A 23,239-nucleotide genomic window follows, 5' to 3' on the forward strand; every position below is an offset into this window, starting at 1 on the left:
CACGTGGAACACGTGTTTATTCTGTTCTAGATCCACGTGGAACACGTGTTTATTCTGTTCTAGATCCACGTGTTTATTCTGTTCTAGATCCACGTGGAACACGTGTTTATTCTGTTCTAGATCTACGTGGAACACGTGTTTATTCTGTTCTAGATCCACGTGGAACACGTGTTTATTCTGTTCTAGATCCACGTGGAACACGTGTTTATTCTGTTCTAGATCCACGTGGAACACGTGTTTATTCTGTTCTAGATCCACGTGGAACACGTGTTTATTCTGTTCTAGATTTACGTGGAACACGTGTTTATTCTGTTCTAGATCCACGTGGAACACGTGTTTATTCTGTTCTAGATCCACGTGGAACACGTGTTTATTCTGTTCTAGATCCACGTGGGGACATTAAGCATCGCTGTGTGTGTGCTGTTTAATCTTTTTTAAAGTATATATATTTGTTACATTTTATTTAACTAGGCAAGAGAGTTAAGAACAAAATTCTTATATACAGTGACGGCCAAACCCTCCCTTAACCCGGACGACGCTGGGCCAATTGTGCACCGCCCTATGGGACTCCCGATCACGGCCCGATAGTGATACAGCCCTGGATCGAACCAGGGTCTGTAGTGACGCTTCTATCACTGCGATGCAGTGCTTTTTATCTAGCGCTGTTCGGGAGCAGGTGGTGATTAAGGGAATACAGACCTTTAGCCATTGAACCAAATAGTGGATCTCTGGGGCGGCAGGGTAGCCTAGTGGTTAGAGCGTTGGACTAGTAACCGGAAGGTTGCAAGTTCAAACCCCCGAGCTGACAAGGTACAAATCTGTCGTTCTGCCCCTGAACAGGCAGTTAACCCCACTGTTCCTAGGCCGTCATTGAAAATAAGAATTTGTTCTTAACTAGTTAAATAGAGATAAAAAATTTAAAAAAATATGGCACTGTATTATATTTAGCCTTAACACGATGACTAATAATACTGTTAAGCTTTATCATACATTATAGCTTTGCTGCACTGTCCTGAGAGATCCACCACTCTGCTCTTCCAAAGAGCCCGTCGGGGCTGCTGGGTATAGAGATGGAAACATACTAGTGGCCACATTCAGTGACCTGACACCTATTGGAAAATGTGACTATTTCTGTGTGTCATTTATATCTGATAAGATAGCTAGTTTTTAAATATCGATTCCATTATGATTAAAGACTGACCTCATAGTAGTGAATTTTGTTTTTGCAGTTGTAGGTATTAATAGAGGCTGTATCAGCATTAAGGTCTTTCTATATTGTTGTGATGTAAGCTGAGCCATGTGTTTACAAGCTTGATCAGTCCTCTAGGGAGTCCGTTTGGCATCGTGCGTTTGGCATCGTGCGTTTGGCATCGTGCGTTTGGCATTGTGCGTTTGGCATCGTGCGTTTGGCATCGTGCGTTTGGCATCGTGTTGCGTGCGTTTGGCATCGTGTCGCGTGCGTTTGGTGTCGCGTGCGTCTGGCATCGTGTCGCGTGCGTTTGGCATCGTGTCGCGTGCGTTTGGCATCGTGTCGCGTGCGTTTGGCATCGTGTGTTTGGCATCGTGTGTTTGGCATCGTGTGTTTGGCATCGTGTGTTTGGCACCGTGTCGCGTCGTCTGGCATCGTGTCGCGTGCGTCTGGCACCGTGTCGCGTGCGTCTGGCACCGTGTCGCGTGCGTCTGGCACCGTGTCGCGTACGTCTGGCACCGTGTCGCGTGCGTCTGGCACCGTGTCGCGTGCGTCTGGCACCTGGCACCGTGTCGCGTGCGGGTTCACTGACAAGCTGACTGTGGTCTCTAAAGGCCACTGTGAAATGAAGTACGAAAACATTAGTCAAAAGAAAATAAGATGCGCAAATCGACCATTAGGGTTCTACCTACACTTAGGTAGAACCCTAATGTAGATCTGAAAGGAATGAATAGATAGGTGTTTTCCTATATGCTCTGTTGTATATGCGGCCTGTACCGATCGACTGTTCTGTAGCCAAACGATGATGATGATGATGATGGTCTATATGCAATATGGTACTAGGCCTCCCTAGGGTGTAGGGGCTGGTGGACAAGTGTGCTTGTTTTGCAGTTTATGCCATTTTTGGAGAGGACACTGTAAACCTGTTCCTGCCAAGCCTATAGTCATGTGGATATTTTGTACCTGTGTCAACAGGATTGTCCCACCGGTTCTGGTTCTGGCCTCCAGTGGACCAAATGTCATGCGCACCCCTCTGGCCCCCGGGGCGGACGGTGGGCCGCCAAACGAAAAAGAGGTAATTTCACCCCCTTGTATCAAGGCATTTCCTGTGATAAGGTTTAGCGAGACCAGCGCATAGAGACCAGCGCATATAACTGTAAATGCCCATCACTAACATTTCTATGTATTTCTGTCATTTCCTGCAAACAAGATTGACACCCCCATCTGGCCATTCAGGAAAAAAACATTAGGACATTATAAAAGGGAATACATATTGATGTCTGTCTGTCTGTCTGTTTCTCTGTCTGTTTCTCTGTCTGTTTCTCTGTCTGTCTGTCTGTTTCTCTGTCTGTTTCTCTGTCTGTCTGTCTGTTTCTCTGTCTCTCTGTCTGTCTGTCTGTCTGTCTGTCTGTCTGTCTGTCTGTCTGTCTGTCTGTCTGTCTGTCTGTCTGTTTCTCTGTCTGTCTGTCTGTTTCTCTGTCTCTCTCTCTCTCTCTCTCTGTCTGTCTGTCTGTCTGTCTGTCTGTCTGTCTGTCTGTCTGTCTGTCTGTCTGTCTGTCATGGTATCACCCACACCCCATCTCCTCACCCACTGACTTTAGTTACCCATAAATCCAACGACCTCGTCCACGGGGGAGTCAACCCCACAGACACCCTGTCACCTGACGGGGGAGTCTATGAGCTACTGCCGGTCGCCTCATCTGCTGCGGGGGCCATAATTTGACGACACAGGGTCACGGACAGCGGTGTACAATCTGCTTTGATGGCTGGTCTTGACACAGCCAGCCTGCTAGCACACTCATTGCTCATTTTAATATATCTCTGAAGCCCAGCAGCTTTGGATTGGATTTTTCTGTGCATGCATAGAGTCACGTTAGAGACATGAAGAGTTGGCCCGTTGTGTGTTTGATGTGGATTAGCTTTGAGGCCTTGTAGAGAGGGCTGTACTGTAGTTTGCCGCGTGTTTTGGAGGTAACCTCATGACCTGACATAATGGTGTGTTTCGTTCTTAGTGTACTATATTCGTCTATCGTTCTAAATGCGTGTGTGTCTTCCTCAACAGCACGACGGTGAGCAGATCCAGGAGTACTACAGGCAGAAAAAGCGTGTTCAGCAACACTTGGAACAGAAGCAGCAGCAGAGACAGCTGTACCAGCAGATGCTGCTGGAGGGAGGGGTTCACACACAGGAGGGGCCAGATGCCCAGCACAACCTCACTGAGAAGTTCCTCAACAGGTTAGAGACAACACACACACACACACACACACACCTGGAGGGAGCACAACCTCACTGAGAAGTTCCTCAACAGGTTAGAGACAACACACACACACACACACATACACCTGGAGGGAGCACAATCTCACTGAGAAGTTTCTACATCTTATGGTCCACTTATTAGTGGTTAAGAGCGCTGGGCCAGTAACTGAAAGAGCGCTGGGCCAGTAACTGAAAGAGCGCTGGGCCAGTAACTGAAAGAGCGCTGGGCCAGTAACTGAAAGAGCGCTGGGCCAGTAACTGAAAGAGCGCTGGGCCAGTAACTGAAAGAGCGCTGGTTCGAATCCCTGAGCTGACTAGGTGAAAAATCTGATGTGCCCTTGAGCAAGGCACTTCACCCTAATTGCTCCTGTAAGTCGCTCTGGATAAGATCGTCTGCTAAATGACTAAAATATAAATTAATAATGAGTCAGATATAAATACATAAGATATTTCAGAACAAGTAATATCCGAAATAGATATACAGTACCAGTCAAATGTTTGGACACACCTACTCATTCAAGGGTTTTTCTTTATTTTTACTATTTTTTCCATTGTAGAATAATAGTGAAGAGATCAAAACTATGCAGTAACACATATGGAATCATGTAGTAACCAAAAATGGTTTTCTAAAGATCAATTAGCCTTTTAAAATTATAAACTTGGATTAGCTATTACAACGTGCCATTGGAACACAGGAGTGATGGTTGATGATAATGGGCCTCTGTACGCCTATGTAGATATTCCATTAAAAATCTGCCTTTTCCAGCTACAAAAGTAATTTACAACATTTACAATGTCTAGACTGTGTTTCTGATCAATTTGAAGTTATTTTAATGGGCAAAAAAATTGCATTTCTTTCTAAACAAGGACACTTCTAAGTGACCACAAACTTTTGAATGGTAGTGTAAATGTCTAAAATCCTGTTTTTGTTTTGTCATTGTGTGTAGATTGATGGGGGGAGATTTAATCCATTTTAGAATAAGGCTGTAACGTAACAAAATGTGGAAAAAGACCAGGGGTTTGAATACTTTCCGAATGAACTAATAGTTAGATGAAAACGTTTACATGCAAGAAGAACTATTTCCACAGCCAACATGTTATTTAAGCATATTTTGATTATTTGAGTTCGAAAATGATTTGGTCTGTAACTTTAAAAAAAAAATATATATATATATTTTTGTTGTCATTGAGTCTAAAATGAAAACTATCATGTTGATCTCATTGACTGTCCTGATCTTTGATCCATTTATGAATTTGAATTCCCCAGCAACAGATTGTTGTTGTGGCTTCAAAAATGATTAAATAAATATAAATAATAATATAAATAAATTGTATTACATATTGTGATATCAATTAAACCATGTTAGCATGAACACAATTGCGTAGTTACCACACTGCTTAGTAGCTATTAAGTAGTAGATTCCCAAACAGCCAACAGTAAAACAATAGTCATTAGGCTGGAATTGTGTAGTAATACGAATAAGTGTTTGTTAACCAGTAGGTCCCAAAACTCTGCTTATCTCTACTCAAATCACAACATCATCACTACTAACTGACCACTCATGTAGTAAATAAAACAAAACATGTGTTATTGAGTAAACATGAGGCCGTGTTGAATAGTAAAATAAAAAATAATGAGCTTGTGGCTATATACTGCCATCTGGTGGTGACTAGAAACAATTGCATAACAGGGACGATTACAAACCTGACAGAGCTTGAGAGGATCTTTAAAAATAAAATATATATATATTTCATCTTTATTTAACCAGGTAGGCTAGTTGAGAACAAGTTCTCATTTGCAACTGCGACCTGGCCAAGATAAAGCATAGCAGTGCGACACAGACAACAACACAGTTACACATGGAATAAACAAACATACAATAAATAATACAGTAGCAAAATCTATATACAGCATGTGCCTATGAGGTAGGATAAGAGAGGTAAAGGCAATAAATAGGCCATGGTGGCAAATTAATTACAATATAGCAATTAAACACTGGAATGGTAGGATGTGCAGAAGATTAATGTGCAAGTAGAGATACTGGGGTGCAAAGGAGCAAGATAAATAAATACAGTATGGGGATGAGGTAGTTGGATGGGCTATGTACAGGTGCAGTGATCTGTGAGCTGCTCTGACAGCTGGTGCTTAAAGCTAGTGAGGGAGGTAAGAGTCTCCAGCTTCAGTGATTTTTGCAGTTCGTTCCAGTCATTGGCAGCAGAGAACTAGAAGGAAAGGCTGCCAAAGGAGGAATTGACTTTGGGGGTGACTAGTGAGATATACCTGCTGGAGCGCGTGCTACGAGTGGGTGCTGCTATGGTGAACAGTGAGCTGAGATAATGCGGGGCTTTACCTAGCAGAGACTTGTAGATGATCTGTAGCCAGTGGGTTTGGCAACGAGTATGAAATGAGGGCCAGCCAACAAATCAAATGTATTTATAAAGCCCTTCGTACATCAGCTGATATCTCAAAGTTCTGTACAGAAACCCAGCCTAAAACCCCAAACAGCAAACAATGCAGGTGTAGAAGCACGGCCACGATCATACGGGTTGCAGTGGTGGGTAGTATATGGGGCGTTGGTGACTAAATGGATGGCACAGTGATAGACTGCATCCAATTTGCTGAGTTGAGTGTTGGAGGCTATTTTGTAAATGACATCGCTGAAGTCGAGGATCGGTAGGATGGTCAGTTTTACGAGGGTATGTTTGGCAGCATGAGTGAAGGAGGCTTTGTTGTGAAATAGGAAGCCAATTCTAGATTTAATTTTGGATTGGAGATGCTTAATGTGAGTCTGGAAGGAGAGTTTACAGTCTAACCAGACACCTAGGTATTTGTAGTTGTCCACATATTCTAAGTCAGGACCGTCCAGAGTAGTGATGCTGGACGGGTGGGCAGGTGCGGGCAGTGATCGGTTGAAGAGCATGCATATAGTTTTACTTGTATTTAAGAGCAGTTGGAGGCCACGGAAGGAGAGTTGTATGGCATTGAAGCTCATCTGGAGGTTAGTTAACACAGTGTCCAAAGAAGGGCCAGAGGTATACAGAATGGTGACGTCTGCGTAGAAGTGGATCAGAGAATCACCAGCAGCAAGAGCAACATCATTGATGTATACAGAGAAGTAGCCTACCTATACAACTGCAGAGAACAATGGGAGAAACTACCCAAATAAAGGTGTGCCAAGCTTGTAGCGTCATACCTAAGAAGACTCAAGGCTGTAATCGCTGCCAAAGGGCTTTAACAAAGTTCTGAATACTTATGTTAATATGATATTTCAGTTTTGTTTTTGTTGCAAAAATGACAACCTGTTTTTGCTTTGTCTTTATGGGGTATTGTGTTTTAGATGAGGAAAAAATACAAATGTATCAATTTTAGAATAAGGCTGTAAACATAACAAAATGTATACACACATTATCTTTATATATATATATATATATATATATATATATATATAATTACACACACACACAGTGCATTCTGAAAGTATTCAGACCACTGAATGGTTCATCCTTGGGAGCAATTTCCAAATGGCTGAAGGTACCACGTTCATCTGTACAAACAATAGTACGCAAGTATAAACACCATGGGACCACGCAGCCGTCATACCACTCAGGAAGGAGGTTCTGTCTCCTAGAGATGAACGTACTTGGGTGTGAAAAGTGCAAATCAATCTCAGAACAACAGCAAAGGACCGTGTGAAGATGCTGGAGGAAACGGGTACAAAAGTATCTATTTCCACAGTAAAACAAGTCCTATATCGACATAACCTGAAAGGCCGCTCAGCAGGGAAGATGTATCCAGTGATGCTAGATGTTATACCTGGCCAGACGGTGAATCATGCAATAATTTTTTTTAAATAAATACTTTTAATGCTTTTGGCGTTTCATATTTTTCAATATTACATTTGTGTTCCGGTCAGACAAGTGTCAAGCTGAGACACTTTAGCTTCCACATAAAAAGAGCGACTGGGATCCACTGCCTCATCCATCTTTTATCACAGGGACTCAAGAGTTTTCTTTCTCCATGCCTGTGTTCCTCCCAGCCAGACTGGGATGCTTGTTGTGAATGCAGGGGTAGACCTCACCTGGAGGGAGACACAAACCATCTGTAAGGACCCAGGATTACAATTTCCTGAATGATGTTAGTGAAGTAAATCGAACAGAGGGACGTCAGACTCACCCAACATCTCCTCCTGTTCCTACTTCTTCTTCTTCTCAAACTTGTGTCTCAGCTCTGCCTGGCGCTTTCCTTTCTTCTGGGCCCAGATAGATCCGCCTCCCGTTGAACTCCTTCGCGTACATTTCTTCCATTGCCTGAGGGTGTCAGATATAGTGCATTGAGACACTGGACTCAGACACTGAGCTCTATTCTACATCTAGAGGGTGATGATAATGTATGGCATCACTCATCCTCTGGGCACCCTTAAAGGGTCTGATAAACATTTTTATCTCATTGAGCATCATGCTGTTGTGAAGTGCACAAAACCATAACCCTTTGAAGAGCCATTCTCATCACAAACCACCTTGCAGGAGCTGATGTCTCTCTTCTCATTACATTTACATTTAAGTCATTTAGCAGACGCTCTTATCCAGAGCGACTTACAAATCATTTTATTCCTAGATTAGGTTTTGACACGCTCAAAAAATACATTTGCCCAATTACCATTTGTGTTTAAAATAAAATAAATAAAAGGGGGGGTGGGGGGGTTATGGATCTAAAATAGTAATTTATTTGTGTCACAGTAGTTCAATGAGCTTGTGTTTCAGTTAGTGTGGAATAATGCATAATTTCTCAGCTGCTTCATTGACTCCAATCGATGATTGTGTGTGTGTGTGTGTGTGTGTGTAGGTCCATCCAGAAGCTGGAGGAGATGAACGTGGGAATGGACAATGTGGGAGAGGGGGGGGTCCAGTCTGTGAGCCAGCAGTGTAACGGGACCCCTGGACCCAACTCTAGTACCCACACCCAAGAGACAGGCCCTCTCCGGGACAAGCCGGGGGGGGTCAGCAGTACCCCTCTTATGGCAGGTTCTCAGGGCATGCTCTCCTTCAACGAGTCCCCCGTCCAGAACACTCAGAGGTGAGAGGTCACGAAGAGGGCCAGACTAGAATCTGTTTTTTTCCTAAAATGCTTCCTGTGGTTAAGGAACATACTAGGATCCACCGGGACCCTCAAGGTTTTCCTTGTGGTCACTAGGGGTGGAAAGTTTGGGAACCACTGTTCTAAAAAAATATACAGACACTATTGTCCCCTTGTTTGGGAGGATTTGAAGTAAGTCCACTGGTACACAATAACATAAACTCTGTGTTCTGATTCCCTCGGTGATCAGGGCCACTCTGCCTACTCTTCAGGATGATTCGGGCGGCTCCCCGATGCGCAACAATTCTCAGAAGGTAGGCATCCAGTGGACTGAGAGACTAACCCTGAGTGGACCTCCCCTCTGAACCTGGTTCCTCTCTAGGTATCTTCATCGTAGGAAGTTTGTCCACTCACTCCTACTGAGTATAGTTCAGGTTAATGAGAATAACTTTGTGACAATTACTTAAAGTGCCTTCAGAAAGTATTCACACTGACTTTTTTCTACATTTTGTGTTACAGCAGTGAATTTCAAAGACCCATTCAACCACAAATACCAGGGAGGTTTTCCAATGCCTTGCTAAGAAGGGTACCTATTGGTAGATAGTTTACCAAACATTGAATATCCCTTTGAGCACGGTGAAGTTATTAATTACACTTTGGATGGAGAGGAAGGAAAACGCTCAAGAATTTCACTATGAGGCCAATGGTGACTTTAAATCAGTTAGAGTTTAATGACTGTGATAGGAGAAAAGTGAGGAAGGAAGTCTGTACAGAATACGCATCCTGTTTGCAACCAGGCACTAAAGTAATACTGCAAAAAATGTGGGAAGCGATTTAACTTTTTTTTTGTTTGTTTGGGGCAAATCCAAAACAGCACATTACTGAGTACCATTCTCCATATTTTCAAGCATAGTGGTGGCTGCATCATGTTATGGGTATGCTTGTCATTGTTAAGGACTGGGGAGTTTTTCAGGAGAAAAAATGTACTGAATGGAGTTAAGCATAGGCAGATTCCTAAAGGAAAACCTGGTTCAGTCTGCTTTCCATCAGACACTGGGAGATGAATTCACCTTTTAGCAGGACAATAACCTAAAACACAAGGCCAAATCTACACTAAAGTTGCTTACAAAGAAGACAGTGAATGTTCCTGAGTGACCGAGTTAGTTTTGACATAAATCTATGGCAAGACCTGCAGATTGTTGTCTAGCAATGATCAACAACCAATTTGACAGAGGTTGAAGAATTTTGAAAATAATAATGGGCAAATGCTGTACAATCCAGGTGTGGAAATCTCTTAGAGATTTACCCTGAAAGACTCAAAGCTGTAATCTCTGTGGACGTTGCTCCTACAAAGTATTGACTCAGGGGTGTGAATACTTATGTAAATGAGATATTTCTTAATGTTCAATAAATTTGCTAAAATTCCTAAAAACATGGGATATTGTGTGTAGATGGGTGAGAAAATACATGTAATCCATTTTGAATTGTATAAAAAGGCTTTAAAAATCAATTTGATTCATAATGGATGTGTGTTCAGATGGAGAAGTCCAAGGCCCAGTTTGTGGCAGTGAACAGTCTGGAGGACACGCAGGCGTTGCGCGCTGTGGCCTTTCACCCCACGGGGGCGCTGTACGCCGTGGGCTCCAACTCCAAAACCCTGCGCGTCTGTGCTTACCCAGACTCCCTCAACACAAGGTAACAAACTACCTGTACTCAGACCGGTCCCAAAACTAACAAAGTTCCTACCCCAAATGGCCACAAACCCCTGGTCCTGGAGAACTACAGGGTGTGGCCACAAACCCCTGGTCCTGGAGAACTACAGGGTGTGGCTACAAACCCCTGGTCCTAGAGAACTACAGGGTGTGGCTACAAACCCCTGGTCCTAGAGAACTATAGGGTGTGGCTACAAACCCCTGGTCCTAGAGAACTATAGGGTGTGGCCACAAACCCCTGGTCCTGGAGAAACTATAAGGTGTGGCCACAAACCCCTGGTCCTAGAGAACTACAGGGTGTGGCCACAAACCCCTGTTCCTAGAGAACTACAGGGTGTGGCCACAAACCCCTGGTCCTAGAGAACTACAGGGTGTGGCCACAAACCCCTGGTCCTGGAGAACTACAGGGTGAGGCCACAAACCCCTGGTCCTAGAGAACTACAGGGTGTGGCCACAAACCCCTGGTCCTAGAGAACTACAGGGTGTGGCTACAAACCCCTGGTCCTGGAGAACTATAGGGTGTGGCCACAAACCCCTGGTCCTAGAGAACTACAGGGTGTGGCCACAAACCCCTGGTCCTAGAGAACTACAGGGTGTGGCCACAAACCCCTGGTCCTAGAGAACTACAGAGTGTGGCCACAAACCACTGGTCCTAGAGAACTACAGGGTGTGGCCACAAACCCCTGGTCCTAGAGAACTACAGGGTGTGCAGGTGTTTGGTCCAGCCTAGTGTTGACATGCCTGATTCACAGATTTGGTGCTGGGCTGGAACAAATGCCTGCTACTTACTGTTTCTCTCAAAGACCAACAGTGTTTGGAAAGAACCAGGTTTTATGCAAAACAGATGAAGCTTTCTGAAGCCCATTGGCTGTTAAATTGTTGTATGTTTTCTCCTGTTGATTTGTCTCCCTCTAGTGGGTCAGGCCCAGTCAAGCAGCCGGTGGTGCGCTTCAGAAGGAACAAGCATCACAAGGGTTCCATCTACTGTGTGGCCTGGAGTCACTGTGGACAACTGCTGGCCACAGGCTCCAATGATAAATATGTCAAAGTGCTGCCCTTCAACGCAGAAACCTGCAATGCCACAGGTATGTGTGTGTTATTTTTCATGTGTCTGCATTTGTCATCTTTAAAAAAAAAAGTTTATTAACCTCTATTTAACTAGGCAAGTCAGTTATGAACAAATTTCTTATTTTCAATGACGGCCTAGCAACAGTGGGTTAACTGCCTTGTTCAGGGGAACAGTGGGTTAACTGCCTTGTTCAGGGGAACAGTGGGTTAACTGCCTTGTTCAGGGGAACAGTGGGTTAACTGCCTTGTTCAGGGGAACAGTGGGTTAAATGCCTTGTTCAGAGGAACAGTGGGGTAACTGCCTTGTTCAGGGGCAGAACAACAAATTGTTCTCTTGTCAGCTCGGGGGATCCAATCTTGCAATCTTTTGATTAACAAGTCCAACGCTCTAACAACTAGACTACACTGCCTGCCGTTTTGACTGAGGGTGTGTGTGTGTGCAGGGCCAGACCTGGAGTTCAGTATGCATGACGGCACCATCAGAGACCTGGCGTTCATGGAGGGTCCTGAGAGTGGAGGATCCATCCTGATCAGCGCCGGAGCCGGAGACTGTAACATCTACACCACTGACTGTCAGAGAGGACAGGGGCTGCACGCTCTCAGTGGGCATACAGGTGTGTGTGTGTGTACAAACGCACACACACAGTCCACAAGCACTTAACTATTAACACTTAACCAGAGAGATTATAATGTAATAATAATAATATCAGACTAATCAAATTCCAAATGCTTCATTTAGACAGTATCCAATTTGTATTTATTTTACTTAACCTTTAGTTAACCAGGAAGGGCTCATTGAGATTAAAATCTATTTTTCAAGAGCGCCCTGGCCAAGATAGGCAGCACCAAGTCATTACAGACAACATGAAAAACTACAAGTAATCTAGTAAAAACCATTGAATTCACAAGAGTATAAAACAGCAAATTAAAAACATTGACAGGTCAGGGAATCAGCCTCAAAAACCTTCATCAGTGATTTAAAAACACCAATCGGGACAAGTTCTTCCAGTTTAAAAGTATTTTGTAAGGTGTTCCAAGACGATGGCGCAGAGTACATAAAAGCCCTTTTACCAAATTCAGTTCGGACATTTGGAACAGTTAGCAGGATAAAGTCCAGCGAACGAAGAGACGACCCACCACATTTCTGAACAATAAAAATGCACAAATAAAAAGGTAATAAACCCAAAATGGCTTTGTAAATAAAAGTATACCAGTGACTGAGCCTACGAGTGACTAGAGAAGGCCAGCCAACCCTGGTATACAAAGTGCAGTGGTGCGTAAGAGTTTTGCAGTTTAAAATAAATCTCAAAGTGCCATGGTAAAGAGTGTCAATTGATCTCACACTGAGCGGAAGCATTCATATATAAAATATCCACATAGTCTAGTAAAGGCATAAATGTAGCTGATACCAGCCTCCTGGCGTCAAAAGAAAAACAGGCCTTATTCCTAAAATAAAATCAGAATTTCAGCTTCAATTTTTTTGTAAGTTGTTGAATATGCAATTTAAAAGAGAGGCCGTCATCAATTAAAATTCCAAGATATTTATGAGGCGACAATCTCCTTGCCCTGACAGGTAGTAATAGGTGAAAGGTTCAGAGGTCTATTTCTTGCATTAGAAAACACCATTAGTTTAGTTTTGTCAGTATTGAGGATAAGCTTCAATTGACACAAGGTATGTTGAACAGTAAAAAAAGCAGTTTGCATGTTCTGGAAAGCTTTTGTAAGAGACGAGGCAACAGTAAATAACAGTATCATCAGCATAAAAATTAAGTTGTGCATTTTGGACGTTTTGTCTAAATCATTTATATAAATAGTGAATAAGAGAGGACCAAGTACAGAGCCTTGGGGCACACCATTCAAGACAGACAATTTAACAGACATACAGTGGGGCAAAAAGTATTTAGTCAGCCACCAATTGTGCAAGTTCTCCCACTTAAAAAGATGTAATTTTCATCATAGGTACACTTCAACTATGACAGACAAAATGAAAAGATCCAAAAATCCAGAAAATCACATTGTAGGATTTTTTTATGAATTTATTAGCAAATTATGGTGGAAAATAAGTATTTGGTCACCTACAAACAAGCAAGATTTCTGGCTCTCACAGACCTGTAACTTCTTCTTTAAGAGGCTCCTCTGTCCTCCACTCGTTACCTGTATTAATGGCACCTGTTTGAACTTGTTATCAGTATAAAAGACACCTGTCCACAACCTTAAACAGTCACACTCCAAACTCCACTATGGCCAAGACCAAAGAGCTGTCAAAGGACACCAGAAACAAAATTGTAGACCTGCACCAGGCTGGGAAGACTGCATCTGCAATAGGTAAGCAGCTTGGTTTGAAGAAATCAACTGTGGGAGCAAATATTAGGAAATTGAAGACATACACAAGACCACTGATAATCTCCCTCGATCTGGGGCTCCACGCAAGATCTCACACCGTGGGGTCAAAATGATCACAAGAACGGTGAGCAAAAATCCCAGAACCACACGGGGGGACCTAGTGAATGACCTGCAGAGAGCTGGGACCAAAGTAACAGAGCCTACCATCAGTAACACACTACGCCGCCAGGGACTCAAATCCTGCAGTGCCAGACGTGTCCCCCTGCTTAAGCCAGTACATGTCCATGACCGTCTGAAGTTTGCTAGAAAGCATTTGGATGATCCAGAAGAAGATTGGGAGAATGTCATATGGTCAGATGAAACCAAAATAGAACTTTTTGGTAAAAACTCAACTCGTCGTGTTTGGAGGACAAAGAATGCTGAGTTGCATCCAAAGAACACCATACCTACTGTGAAGCATGGGGGTGGAAACATCATGCTTTGGGGCTGTTTTTCTGCAAAGGGACCAGGACGACTAATCCGTGTAAGGGAAAGAGTGGATGGGGCCATGTATCGTGAGATTTTGAGTGAAAACCTCCTTCCATCAGCAAGGGCATTGAAGATGAAACGTGGCTGGGTCTTTCAGCATGACAATCAAATCAAATCAAATTTATTTATATAGCCCTTCGTACATCAGCTGATATCTCAAAGTGCTGTACAGAAACCCAGCCTAAAACCCCAAACAGCAAACAATGCAGGTGTAAAAGCACGGAGCATGATCCCAAACACACCGCCCGGGCAACGAAGGAGTGGCTTCGTAAGAAGCATTTCAAGGTCCTGGAGTGGCCTAGCCAGTCTCCAGATCTCAAACCCATAAAGAATCTTTGGAGGGAGTTGAAAGTCTGTGTTTCCCAGCAACAGCCCCAAAACATCACTGGTCTAGAGGAGATCTGCATGGAGGAATGGGCCAAAATACCAGCAACAATGTGTGAAAACCTTGTGAAGACTTACAGAAAACGTTTGACCTCTGTCATTGCCAACAAAGGGTATATAACAAAGTATTGAGAAACTTTTGCTATTGACCAAATGCTTATTTTCCACCATAATCTGCAAATACTTTAATTAAAAATCCTACAATGTGATTTTCTGGATTTTTTTTTCTCTCATAGTTGAAGTGTACCTATGATGAAAATTACAGGCCTCTCATCTTTTTAAGTGGGAGAACTTGCACAATTGGTGGCTGACTAAATACTTTTTTGCCCCACTGTAAGCCCATCAAATTGAGTACACTGAGTTCTATCAGACAGATAGTTAGCAAACCATGCAACTGCATGCTCCGAAAGACCTACACTCGACAATCTCTGCCTTAGTATAGCATGATCAACTGAATCAAAAGCCTTAGAGAGATCAACAAAAAAGTGAGACACAGTGCTGTTTTTTGTCCAGGGCTTCAGTGATATTTACATTTACATTACATTTAAGTCATTTAGCAGACGCTCTTATCCAGAGCGACTTACAAATTGGTGCTTTCACCTTATGACATCCAGTGGAACAGCCACTTTACAATAGTGCATCTAGGTCTTTTAAGGGGGGAGGGGAGAAGGATTACTTTGTCCTATCCTAGGTATTCCTTAAAGAGGTGGGGTTTCAGGTGTCTCCGGAAGGTGGTGATTGACTCCGCTGTCCTGGCGTCGTGAGGGAGTTTGTTCCACCATTGGGGGGCCAGAGCAGCGAACAGTTTTGACTGGGCTGAGCGGGAACTGTACTTCCTCAGTGGTAGGGAGGCGAGCAGGCCAGAGGTGGATGAACGCAGTGCCCTTGTTTGGGTGTAGGGCCTGATCAGAGCCTGGAGGTAGTGAGGTGCCGTTCCCCTCACAGCTCCGTAGGCAAGCACCATGGTCTTGTAGCGGATGCGAGCTTCAACTGGAAGCCAGTGGAGAGAGCGGAGGAGCGGGGTGACGTGAGAGAACTTGGGAAGGTTGAACACCAGACGGGCTGCGGCGTTCTGGATGAGTTGTAGGGGTTTAATGGCACAGGCAGGGAGCCCAGCCAACAGCGAGTTGCAGTAATCCAGACGGGAGATGACAAGTGCCTGGATTAGGACCTGCGCCGCTTCCTGTGTGAGGCAGGGTCGTACTCTGCGGATGTTGTAGAGCATGAACCTACAGGAACGGGCCACCGCCTTGATGTTATTTGAGAACGACAGGGTGTTGTCCAGGATCACGCCAAGGTTCTTAGCGCTCTGGGACGAGGACACAATGGAGTTGTCAACCGTGATGGCGAGATCATGGAACGGGCAGTCCTTCCCCGGGAGGAAGAGCAGCTCCGTCTTGCCGAGGTTCAGCTTGAGGTGATGATCCGTCATCCACACTGATATGTCTGCCAGACATGCAGAGATGCGATTCGCCACCTGGTCGTCAGAAGGGGGAAAGGAGAAGATTAATTGTGTGTCGTCTGCATAGCAATGATAGGAGAGACCATGTGAGGTTATGACAGAGCCAAGTGACTTGGTGTATAGCGAGAATAGGAGAGGGCCTAGAACAGAGCCCTGGGGGACACCAGTGGTGAGAGCACGTGGTGAGGAGACGGATTCTCGCCACGCCACCTGGTAGGAGCGACCTGTCAGGTAGGACGCAATCCAAGCGTGGGCCGCGCCGGAGATGCCCAACTCGGAGAGGGTGGAGAGGAGGATCTGATGGTTCACAGTATCGAAGGCAGCCGATAGGTCTAGAAGGATGAGAGCAGAGGAGAGAGAGTTAGCTTTAGCAGTGCGGAGCGCCTCCGTGATACAGAGAAGAGCAGTCTCAGTTGAATGACTAGTCTTGAAACCTGACTGATTTGGATCAAGAAGGTCATTCTGAGAGAGATAGCGGGAGAGCTGGCCAAGGACGGCACGTTCAAGAGTTTTGGAGAGAAAAGAAAGAAGGGATACTGGTCTGTAGTTGTTGACATCGGAGGGATCGAGTGTAGGTTTTTCAGAAGGGGTGCAACTCTCGCTCTCTTGAAGACGGGAGGGACGTAGCCAGCGGTCAGGGATGAGTTGATGAGCGAGGTGAGGTAAGGGAGAAGGTCACCGGAGATGGTCTGGAGAAGAGAGGAGGGGACAGGGTCAAGCGGGCAGGTTGTTGGGCGGCCGGCCGTCACAAGACGCGAGATGTCATCTGGAGAGAGAGGGGAGAACGAGGTCAGAGCACAGGGTAGGGCAGTGTGAGCAGAACCAGCGGTGTCGTTTGACTTAGCAAACGAGGATCGGATGTCGTCGACCTTCTTTTCAAAATGGTTGACGAAGTCATCTGCAGAGAGGGAGGAGGGGGGGAGGGGAGGAGGATTCAAGAGGGAGGAGAAGGTGGCAAAGACCTTCCTAGGGTTAGAGGCAGATGCTTGGAATTTAGAGTGGTAGAAAGTGGCTTTAGCAGCAGAGACAGAAGAGGAAAATGTAGAGAGGAGGGAGTGAAAGGATGTCAGGTCCGCAGGAGGCGAGTTTTCCTCCATTTCCGCTCGGCTGCCCGGAGCCCTGTTCTGTGAGCTCGCAATGAGTCGTCGAGCCACGGAGCGGGAGGGGAGGACCGAGCCGGCCTGGAGGATAGGGGACATAGAGAGTCAAAGGATGCAGAAAGGGAGGAGAGGAGGGTTGAGGAGGCAGAATCAGGAGATAGGTTGGAGAAGGTTTGAGCAGAGGGAAGAGATGATAGGATGGAAGAGGAGAGAGTAGCGGGGAGAGAGAGCGAAGGTTGGGACGGCGCGATACCATCCGAGTAGGGGCAGTGTGGGAAGTGTTGGATGAGAGCGAGAGGGAAAAGGATACAAGGTAGTGGTCGGAGACTTGGAGGGGAGTTGCAATGAGGTTAGTGGAGGAACAGCATCTAGTAAAGATGAGGTCGAGCGTATTGCCTGCCTTGTGAGTAGGGGGAAGGTGAGAGGGTGAGGTCAAAAGAGGAGAGGAGTGGAAAGAAGGAGGCAGAGAGGAATGAGTCAAAGGTAGACGTGGGGAGGTTAAAGTCGCCCAGAACTGTGAGAGGTGAGCCGTCCTCAGGAAAGGAGCTTATCAAGGCATCAAGCTCATTGATGAACTCTCCGAGGGAACCTGGAGGGCGATAAATGATAAGGATGTTAAGCTTGAAAGGGCTGGTAACTGTGACAGCATGGAATTCAAAGGAGGCGATAGACAGATGGGTAAGGGGAGAAAGAGAGAATGACCACTTGGGAGAGATGAGGATCCCGGTGCCACCACCCCGCTGACCAGAAGCTCTCGGGGTGTGCGAGAGCACGTGGGCGGACGAAGAGAGAGCAGTAGGAGTAGCGGTGTTATCTGTGGTGATCCACGTTTCCGTCAGAGCCACGAAGTCGAGGGACTGGAGGGAGGCATAGGCTGAGATGAACTCTGACTTGTTGGCCGCAGATCGGCAGTTCCAGAGGCTACCGGAGACCTGGAACTCCACGTGGGTCGTGCGCGCTGGGACCACCAGATTAGGGTGGCTGCGGCCATGCGGTGTGGAGCGTTTGTATGGTCTGTGCAGAGAGGAGAGAACAGGGATAGACAGACACATAGTTGACAGGCTAGAGAAGAGGCTACGCTAATGCAGAGGAGATTGGAATGACAAGTGGACTACACGTCTCGAATGTTCAGAAAGTTAAGCTTACGTAGCAAGAATCTAATTGACTAAAATGATTAAAATGATAGAGTACTGCTGGGGTAGGCTAGCTGCGTTGTTGACACTACCCTAATCAAGTCGTACCGTTGAGTGTGAAGTTTCTACAATGCTGCTTATCGGGAGCTAGCTGGCTAGCTAGCAGTGTTGGTTACGTTACGTTGCGTTAGGAGAACGACAATAGCTGGCTAGCTAACCTAGAAAATCGCTCTAGACTACACAATTATCTTTGAAACAAAGACGGCTATGTAGCTAGCTATGTAGCTAGCTACGATCAAACAAATCACACCGTTGGGACTGTAATGAAATGAAATGAAAAGGTGATACTACCTGTGGAGCGACGCGGAATGCGACCGGAATGCGAAAGTTCTATTCAGTAGACGTTGGCTGGCTATTGGCTAGCTAGGAGTGTCTCCTACGTTAAGGACGACAAAATAGCTGGCTAGCTAACCTCGGTGAATTAAGATAATCACTCTAAGACTACACACTCTAAACTACACAATTATCTTGGATGCGAAGACAGCAAAGACAACTATGTAGCTATCTAATACTACACTAATCAAGTCGTTCGGTTGAGTGTGATAGTTACTACAGTGCTACGGTAGCCGGTGAACGTATGCTAGCTGGCTAGCTGCTAGGCAGATAGGAGGGCGACGAAATACGATAATAACGCAATTATCACTCTAAGACTCCACACTCTAAGCTACACAATTATCTTGGATACGAAGACAGCAAAGACAACTATGTAGCTAGCTATGTAGCTAGCTAACACTACACTAATCAAGACGTTCAGTTGAGTGTGAAAAAACCTTCATGGCTGCTGTAATTGTGCTGTGCTTCTTCCTGAGGCCCGATTGGTACATTGATAAAATAGAGTTAGTAAATAAACTATTTTAGCTGTTCACTTACAAGGGTTTCAAGTATTTTCACCAGGGGTGACAGCTTTGAGATTGGCCTAGAAATATTTAAAAGAGTTTGATCTCCCCCTTTTTAAAAGTGGTAGGACAAATGCTGATTTCCAGAACTTTGGAATTTCACTACATTCCAGGGTTAGATTGAACAGATCTGTAAGTGATTCAGCTATGAAATCAGCTGCCAGATTTAAAAAGCAGGGATCCAAAAGATCAGGACCTACAGGCTTTCTCTGATCTAAGGATTTCAGGGCTTTATGTACCACCTGCACTGAGAATGGCAAAAAGCTAAAAGTTTGACCAGCTCTCACTGGTTCATCCACACGGGGTTGTACAGAGACAGAGGACACTGAATCAAACAGCCTACCAGATGATACAAAGTGCTCATTGAAACAATTCAGCATTTCAGTTTTGTCATATACAGCAACAGAGTCCTTCAAAACACATGACTGTAATTCATTAACAATATGAGGTTTATACTGTATCCTTGTGTCCTTCTCCCAGGCCACATCCTGTCTCTGTACACGTGGGGTGGCTGGATGATCGCCACGGGCTCCCAGGATAAGACTGTCCGCTTCTGGGACCTGAGAGTCCCCAGCTGTGTGAGGGTGGTGGGGACAGCCCTGCATGGCTCTGGTAAGCATTCTGCTAGTCCCTGTCAATATGACTGGCACACCAGGCAACTGGTCCGACTGGATAAGAGTTGGAGATGACATGGTGATAAGCATCCGTTTTAAAACTCTGTTTCTGCCCAGTCTTCTTCATCTACCTGGGCAAGACTGAGCCGGTGGCTGGAAAATATGTCTGTGTAATGATACAGTTTACCCACAAGGGGGCACTGATAGTATTGTCAGTGGACTAACATTCACCTTAGCCTTAGATGTTACAAATGGGTTGAGTTCAATAGGGTGTCGATGTTGAGCTTATAACAGAACTTGTCCAATAAGAAGATCAGTTTGTGTTTCCTGTTGCAAAGTGTTTTGCTACGTCGTGCCCTACTGGACAGACCCTTGTTTGTTCTCAGGCAGTGCAGTGGCCTCGGTAGCTGTTGACCCCAGCGCTCGTCTCTTGGCAACGGGACAAGAGGACTGCAGCTGCATGCTCTATGACATCAGAGGAGGCCGGATGGTGCAGACGTACCGCCCACACACCAGCGACCTGCGCTCTGTCCGTTTCTCTCCCGGGGCACACTATCTGCTCACGGGTTCCTACGACAACAAAGTCATCATCACTGACCTGCAAGGTACCGCCTGGTCCACGCGCACACACAAACCCAACAAGGTACCGCCTGGTCCGCTCACGCGCACACACAAACCCAACAAGGTACCGCCTGGTCCACGCACACACACAAACCCAACAAGGTACCGCCTGGTCCGCGCGCGCACACAAATCCAACAAGGTACCGCCTGGTCCGCTCGCGCACACACAAACCCAACAAGGTACCGCCTGGTCCGCTCACGCACACACAAACCCAACAAGGTACCGCCTGGTCTGCGCGTACACAACAAGGTATTGCCTGGTCTGCGCGCGCACACAAACCCATCAAGGTACCGCCTGGTCCACTCACGCATACACAAACCCAACAAGGTACCGTCTGGTCCGCTCGTGCACACACAAACCCAACAAGGTACCGCCTGGTCCGCTCGCACACACACAAACCCAACAAGGTACCGCCTGGTCTGCGCGCACACACAAACCCAACAAGATACCGCCTGGTCCGCTCGCGCACACACAAACCCAACAAGATACCGCCTGGTCCGCTCACGCACACACAAACCCAACAAGGTACCGTCTGGTCCGCTCGTGCATACACAAACCCAGCAAGGTACCACCTGGTCCGCTCGCGCACACACAAACTCAACAAGGTAACGCCTGGTCCACACTCACACACAAACCCAACAAGGTACCACCTGATCCGCGAACACACAAGTGCTTTATATACTGTGTAACACAACAGCTTTCTCTATTGTGAAGACCTTTGTTTGATTTACTTGTAGTTTTTTTTTTTGTCGTCTTGACTGCATTGCTCATGTAGTCAGATTTTGACATCATCATCATCCTGACTGCCCCCCGGTCTCTACATGGCTCTGAAGTGTGTGCACTTTCACACTCATTCTCATGGATTTGACAAGGGTGCAAACTCTCCAGGTGAAGGCTTTCAAATAGATGACTGGGCATGTGTTAGTGCACACTTCAGGAGATGAGTGAAGAATGGTGATGTAGCCCTACAGTTAGTGTGTGTGTGTGTGTTAATGAATCACCAGGTGACCTGACGAAGCAGCTTCCTCTGACGGTGGCGGCGGAGCACGGGGACAAGGTCATCCAATGTAGGTGGCACACGCACGACCTCTCCTTCCTGTCCTCCTCCGCAGACAGGACAGTCAAACTCTGGGCCCAGTGTCCATGACACTGCTGGCTGGCACTGGGAACACTGGAAACCACAGCTCTTAAATCTGATGTTACTGGGAACACTGGCCACCACAACGAGCACAACACACAGTCCACATCCTTGGACATACCTGCCCCTATACCCCTCCGCAAGGCTCTTAAGAGGTGTGTGCTACATGTATAGTAATGCCGTGTCATTTATTATTATTATTATTATATTATGTGCCTCTTGCTAACAGTAGAGCTATACAACACCACCTTCATTTGACTGTAATGATACGGCGACACCTCTATAGTCCTGTTGAAAATAATATACTCATCAAATGCATCATAGTCTACACTACGCTTAAAGCACACCACTGTCCCTCCTGTTGTTTTCATATCGTCCAGTTTTTAGTTAGCTGTTCTGACGGATGCAGAATGCCTTATTTAGTCCATTCAAACCACATTATGTGAATCATATGGTGCCTTGGGTAAAAGTTTTTGAATTTTGAATGTGCGGTGTACATTTTCAGCTTCAAGATGGATGCAAGAAATGAGGCCTTTCATTTCTAAAAGCTTTATCTTGACATGTTCTTATTCAATAACAGCTTGTAAATGTTTTAGGATTGAAATCATCTTGACATAAATTGTTTTGGTAGTACTTATGCCACTTATCAAAGATCTCAAACTTGGAAATACATTCTTGAAGTATAAGATAATTGTATCATATGTTGTTGGAGGATTGTGTTTGGGATTTCATCTGCGTGTGGATTTTTGTAAATGAATTGTATAAATATTTAATGGGGTATCTTTTATGTAATATTGTAACAATTATTGTTAATGACATTTTAATGAACAGTATTTCAGTTGGGCTGAAGCTTGCTTGGATGGTAAATGATAAAGACGGACCTTTTATGGTTGTTTTTGGACAGCAATTATGACTGATGGAAAAAGTCACTTGCCCATCTGTGAATGGGAATATATGGAGCGATGTTAGTGCTATCGGAAATTAAATCCCGATACATTTTTTGGGTGGCACTAATATCACACCATGGGAATAGGCAGAGGGTAGGTTTTAACTGTACTGTGAAATGTGAAGCCTTTGCCTAGGCTAAAAGGTTTTTATACACACACATAGAAATACATATTAGTGGAAATGAACTTTCATGTAACGTATTAAAGTAGAGAGAGTATTAACACTGCACATTTGGAGCACTTAGCTGTGTCAAAGTAGGACTGTGTGTCAGTTTCCCCCGCACAAGTAGTTCAAGGGTATAATAGTTAGTGATTTTTTTGGTGTACTTAAAAGATAAATTAAATGCAACTACGACATCAAATGTTCTCTCTTGCATTGATTGCAGTTCAGTTAGTTGACATGTACACTGTCTTCAGAAAGTATTCACACCCCTTGAATATGTTTTTTTTTTTTTTTTTTACACATTTTGTTGTTACAGCCTGAATTTTATTACATGTAGTTTTGTTTCCCCCACTGGCCTACACACATATTCCCCCATAATGGCAAAGTGAAAGTAATTTACAAATGAATTAAAAATGAAAAGTTGAAATTTCTTGAGTATTCAACCCCTTTTTGTTATGGCCTCAATAAGTTCAGGAGTAAACATGTGCTTAACAAGTTACATAGGTTGCATGGACTCACTCTGTGTGCAGTAATATCAAATCAAATTTAT

The 23,239-nt window shown here is 45.0% G+C and overlaps 1 protein-coding gene across 1 annotated transcript in view; it reads left to right on the plus strand.

Annotated features, from left to right (window-relative positions):
• The window catches only part of LOC115109752 (WD repeat-containing protein 47-like), an 81,640-nt gene extending 58,461 nt beyond the window's left edge, over positions 1-23,179 (plus strand). The window contains exons 7-16 of the mRNA XM_065009519.1: positions 2,165-2,264; positions 3,252-3,424; positions 8,289-8,519; positions 8,770-8,833; positions 10,057-10,214; positions 11,147-11,316; positions 11,743-11,913; positions 19,686-19,817; positions 20,206-20,424; positions 21,446-23,179. Of these exons, the coding sequence (XP_064865591.1) occupies positions 2,165-2,264; positions 3,252-3,424; positions 8,289-8,519; positions 8,770-8,833; positions 10,057-10,214; positions 11,147-11,316; positions 11,743-11,913; positions 19,686-19,817; positions 20,206-20,424; positions 21,446-21,588 (1,561 nt within the window). The 3' untranslated portion in view covers positions 21,589-23,179. The remainder of the gene's footprint in view (positions 1-2,164; positions 2,265-3,251; positions 3,425-8,288; positions 8,520-8,769; positions 8,834-10,056; positions 10,215-11,146; positions 11,317-11,742; positions 11,914-19,685; positions 19,818-20,205; positions 20,425-21,445) is intronic.
• The last annotated feature ends 60 nt before the right edge of the window (positions 23,180-23,239 follow it).

The sequence above is a fragment of the Oncorhynchus nerka genome, linkage group LG25 (assembly GCF_034236695.1).
Source record: "Oncorhynchus nerka isolate Pitt River linkage group LG25, Oner_Uvic_2.0, whole genome shotgun sequence".
NCBI classification, from domain to species: Eukaryota; Metazoa; Chordata; class Actinopteri; order Salmoniformes; family Salmonidae; genus Oncorhynchus; species Oncorhynchus nerka.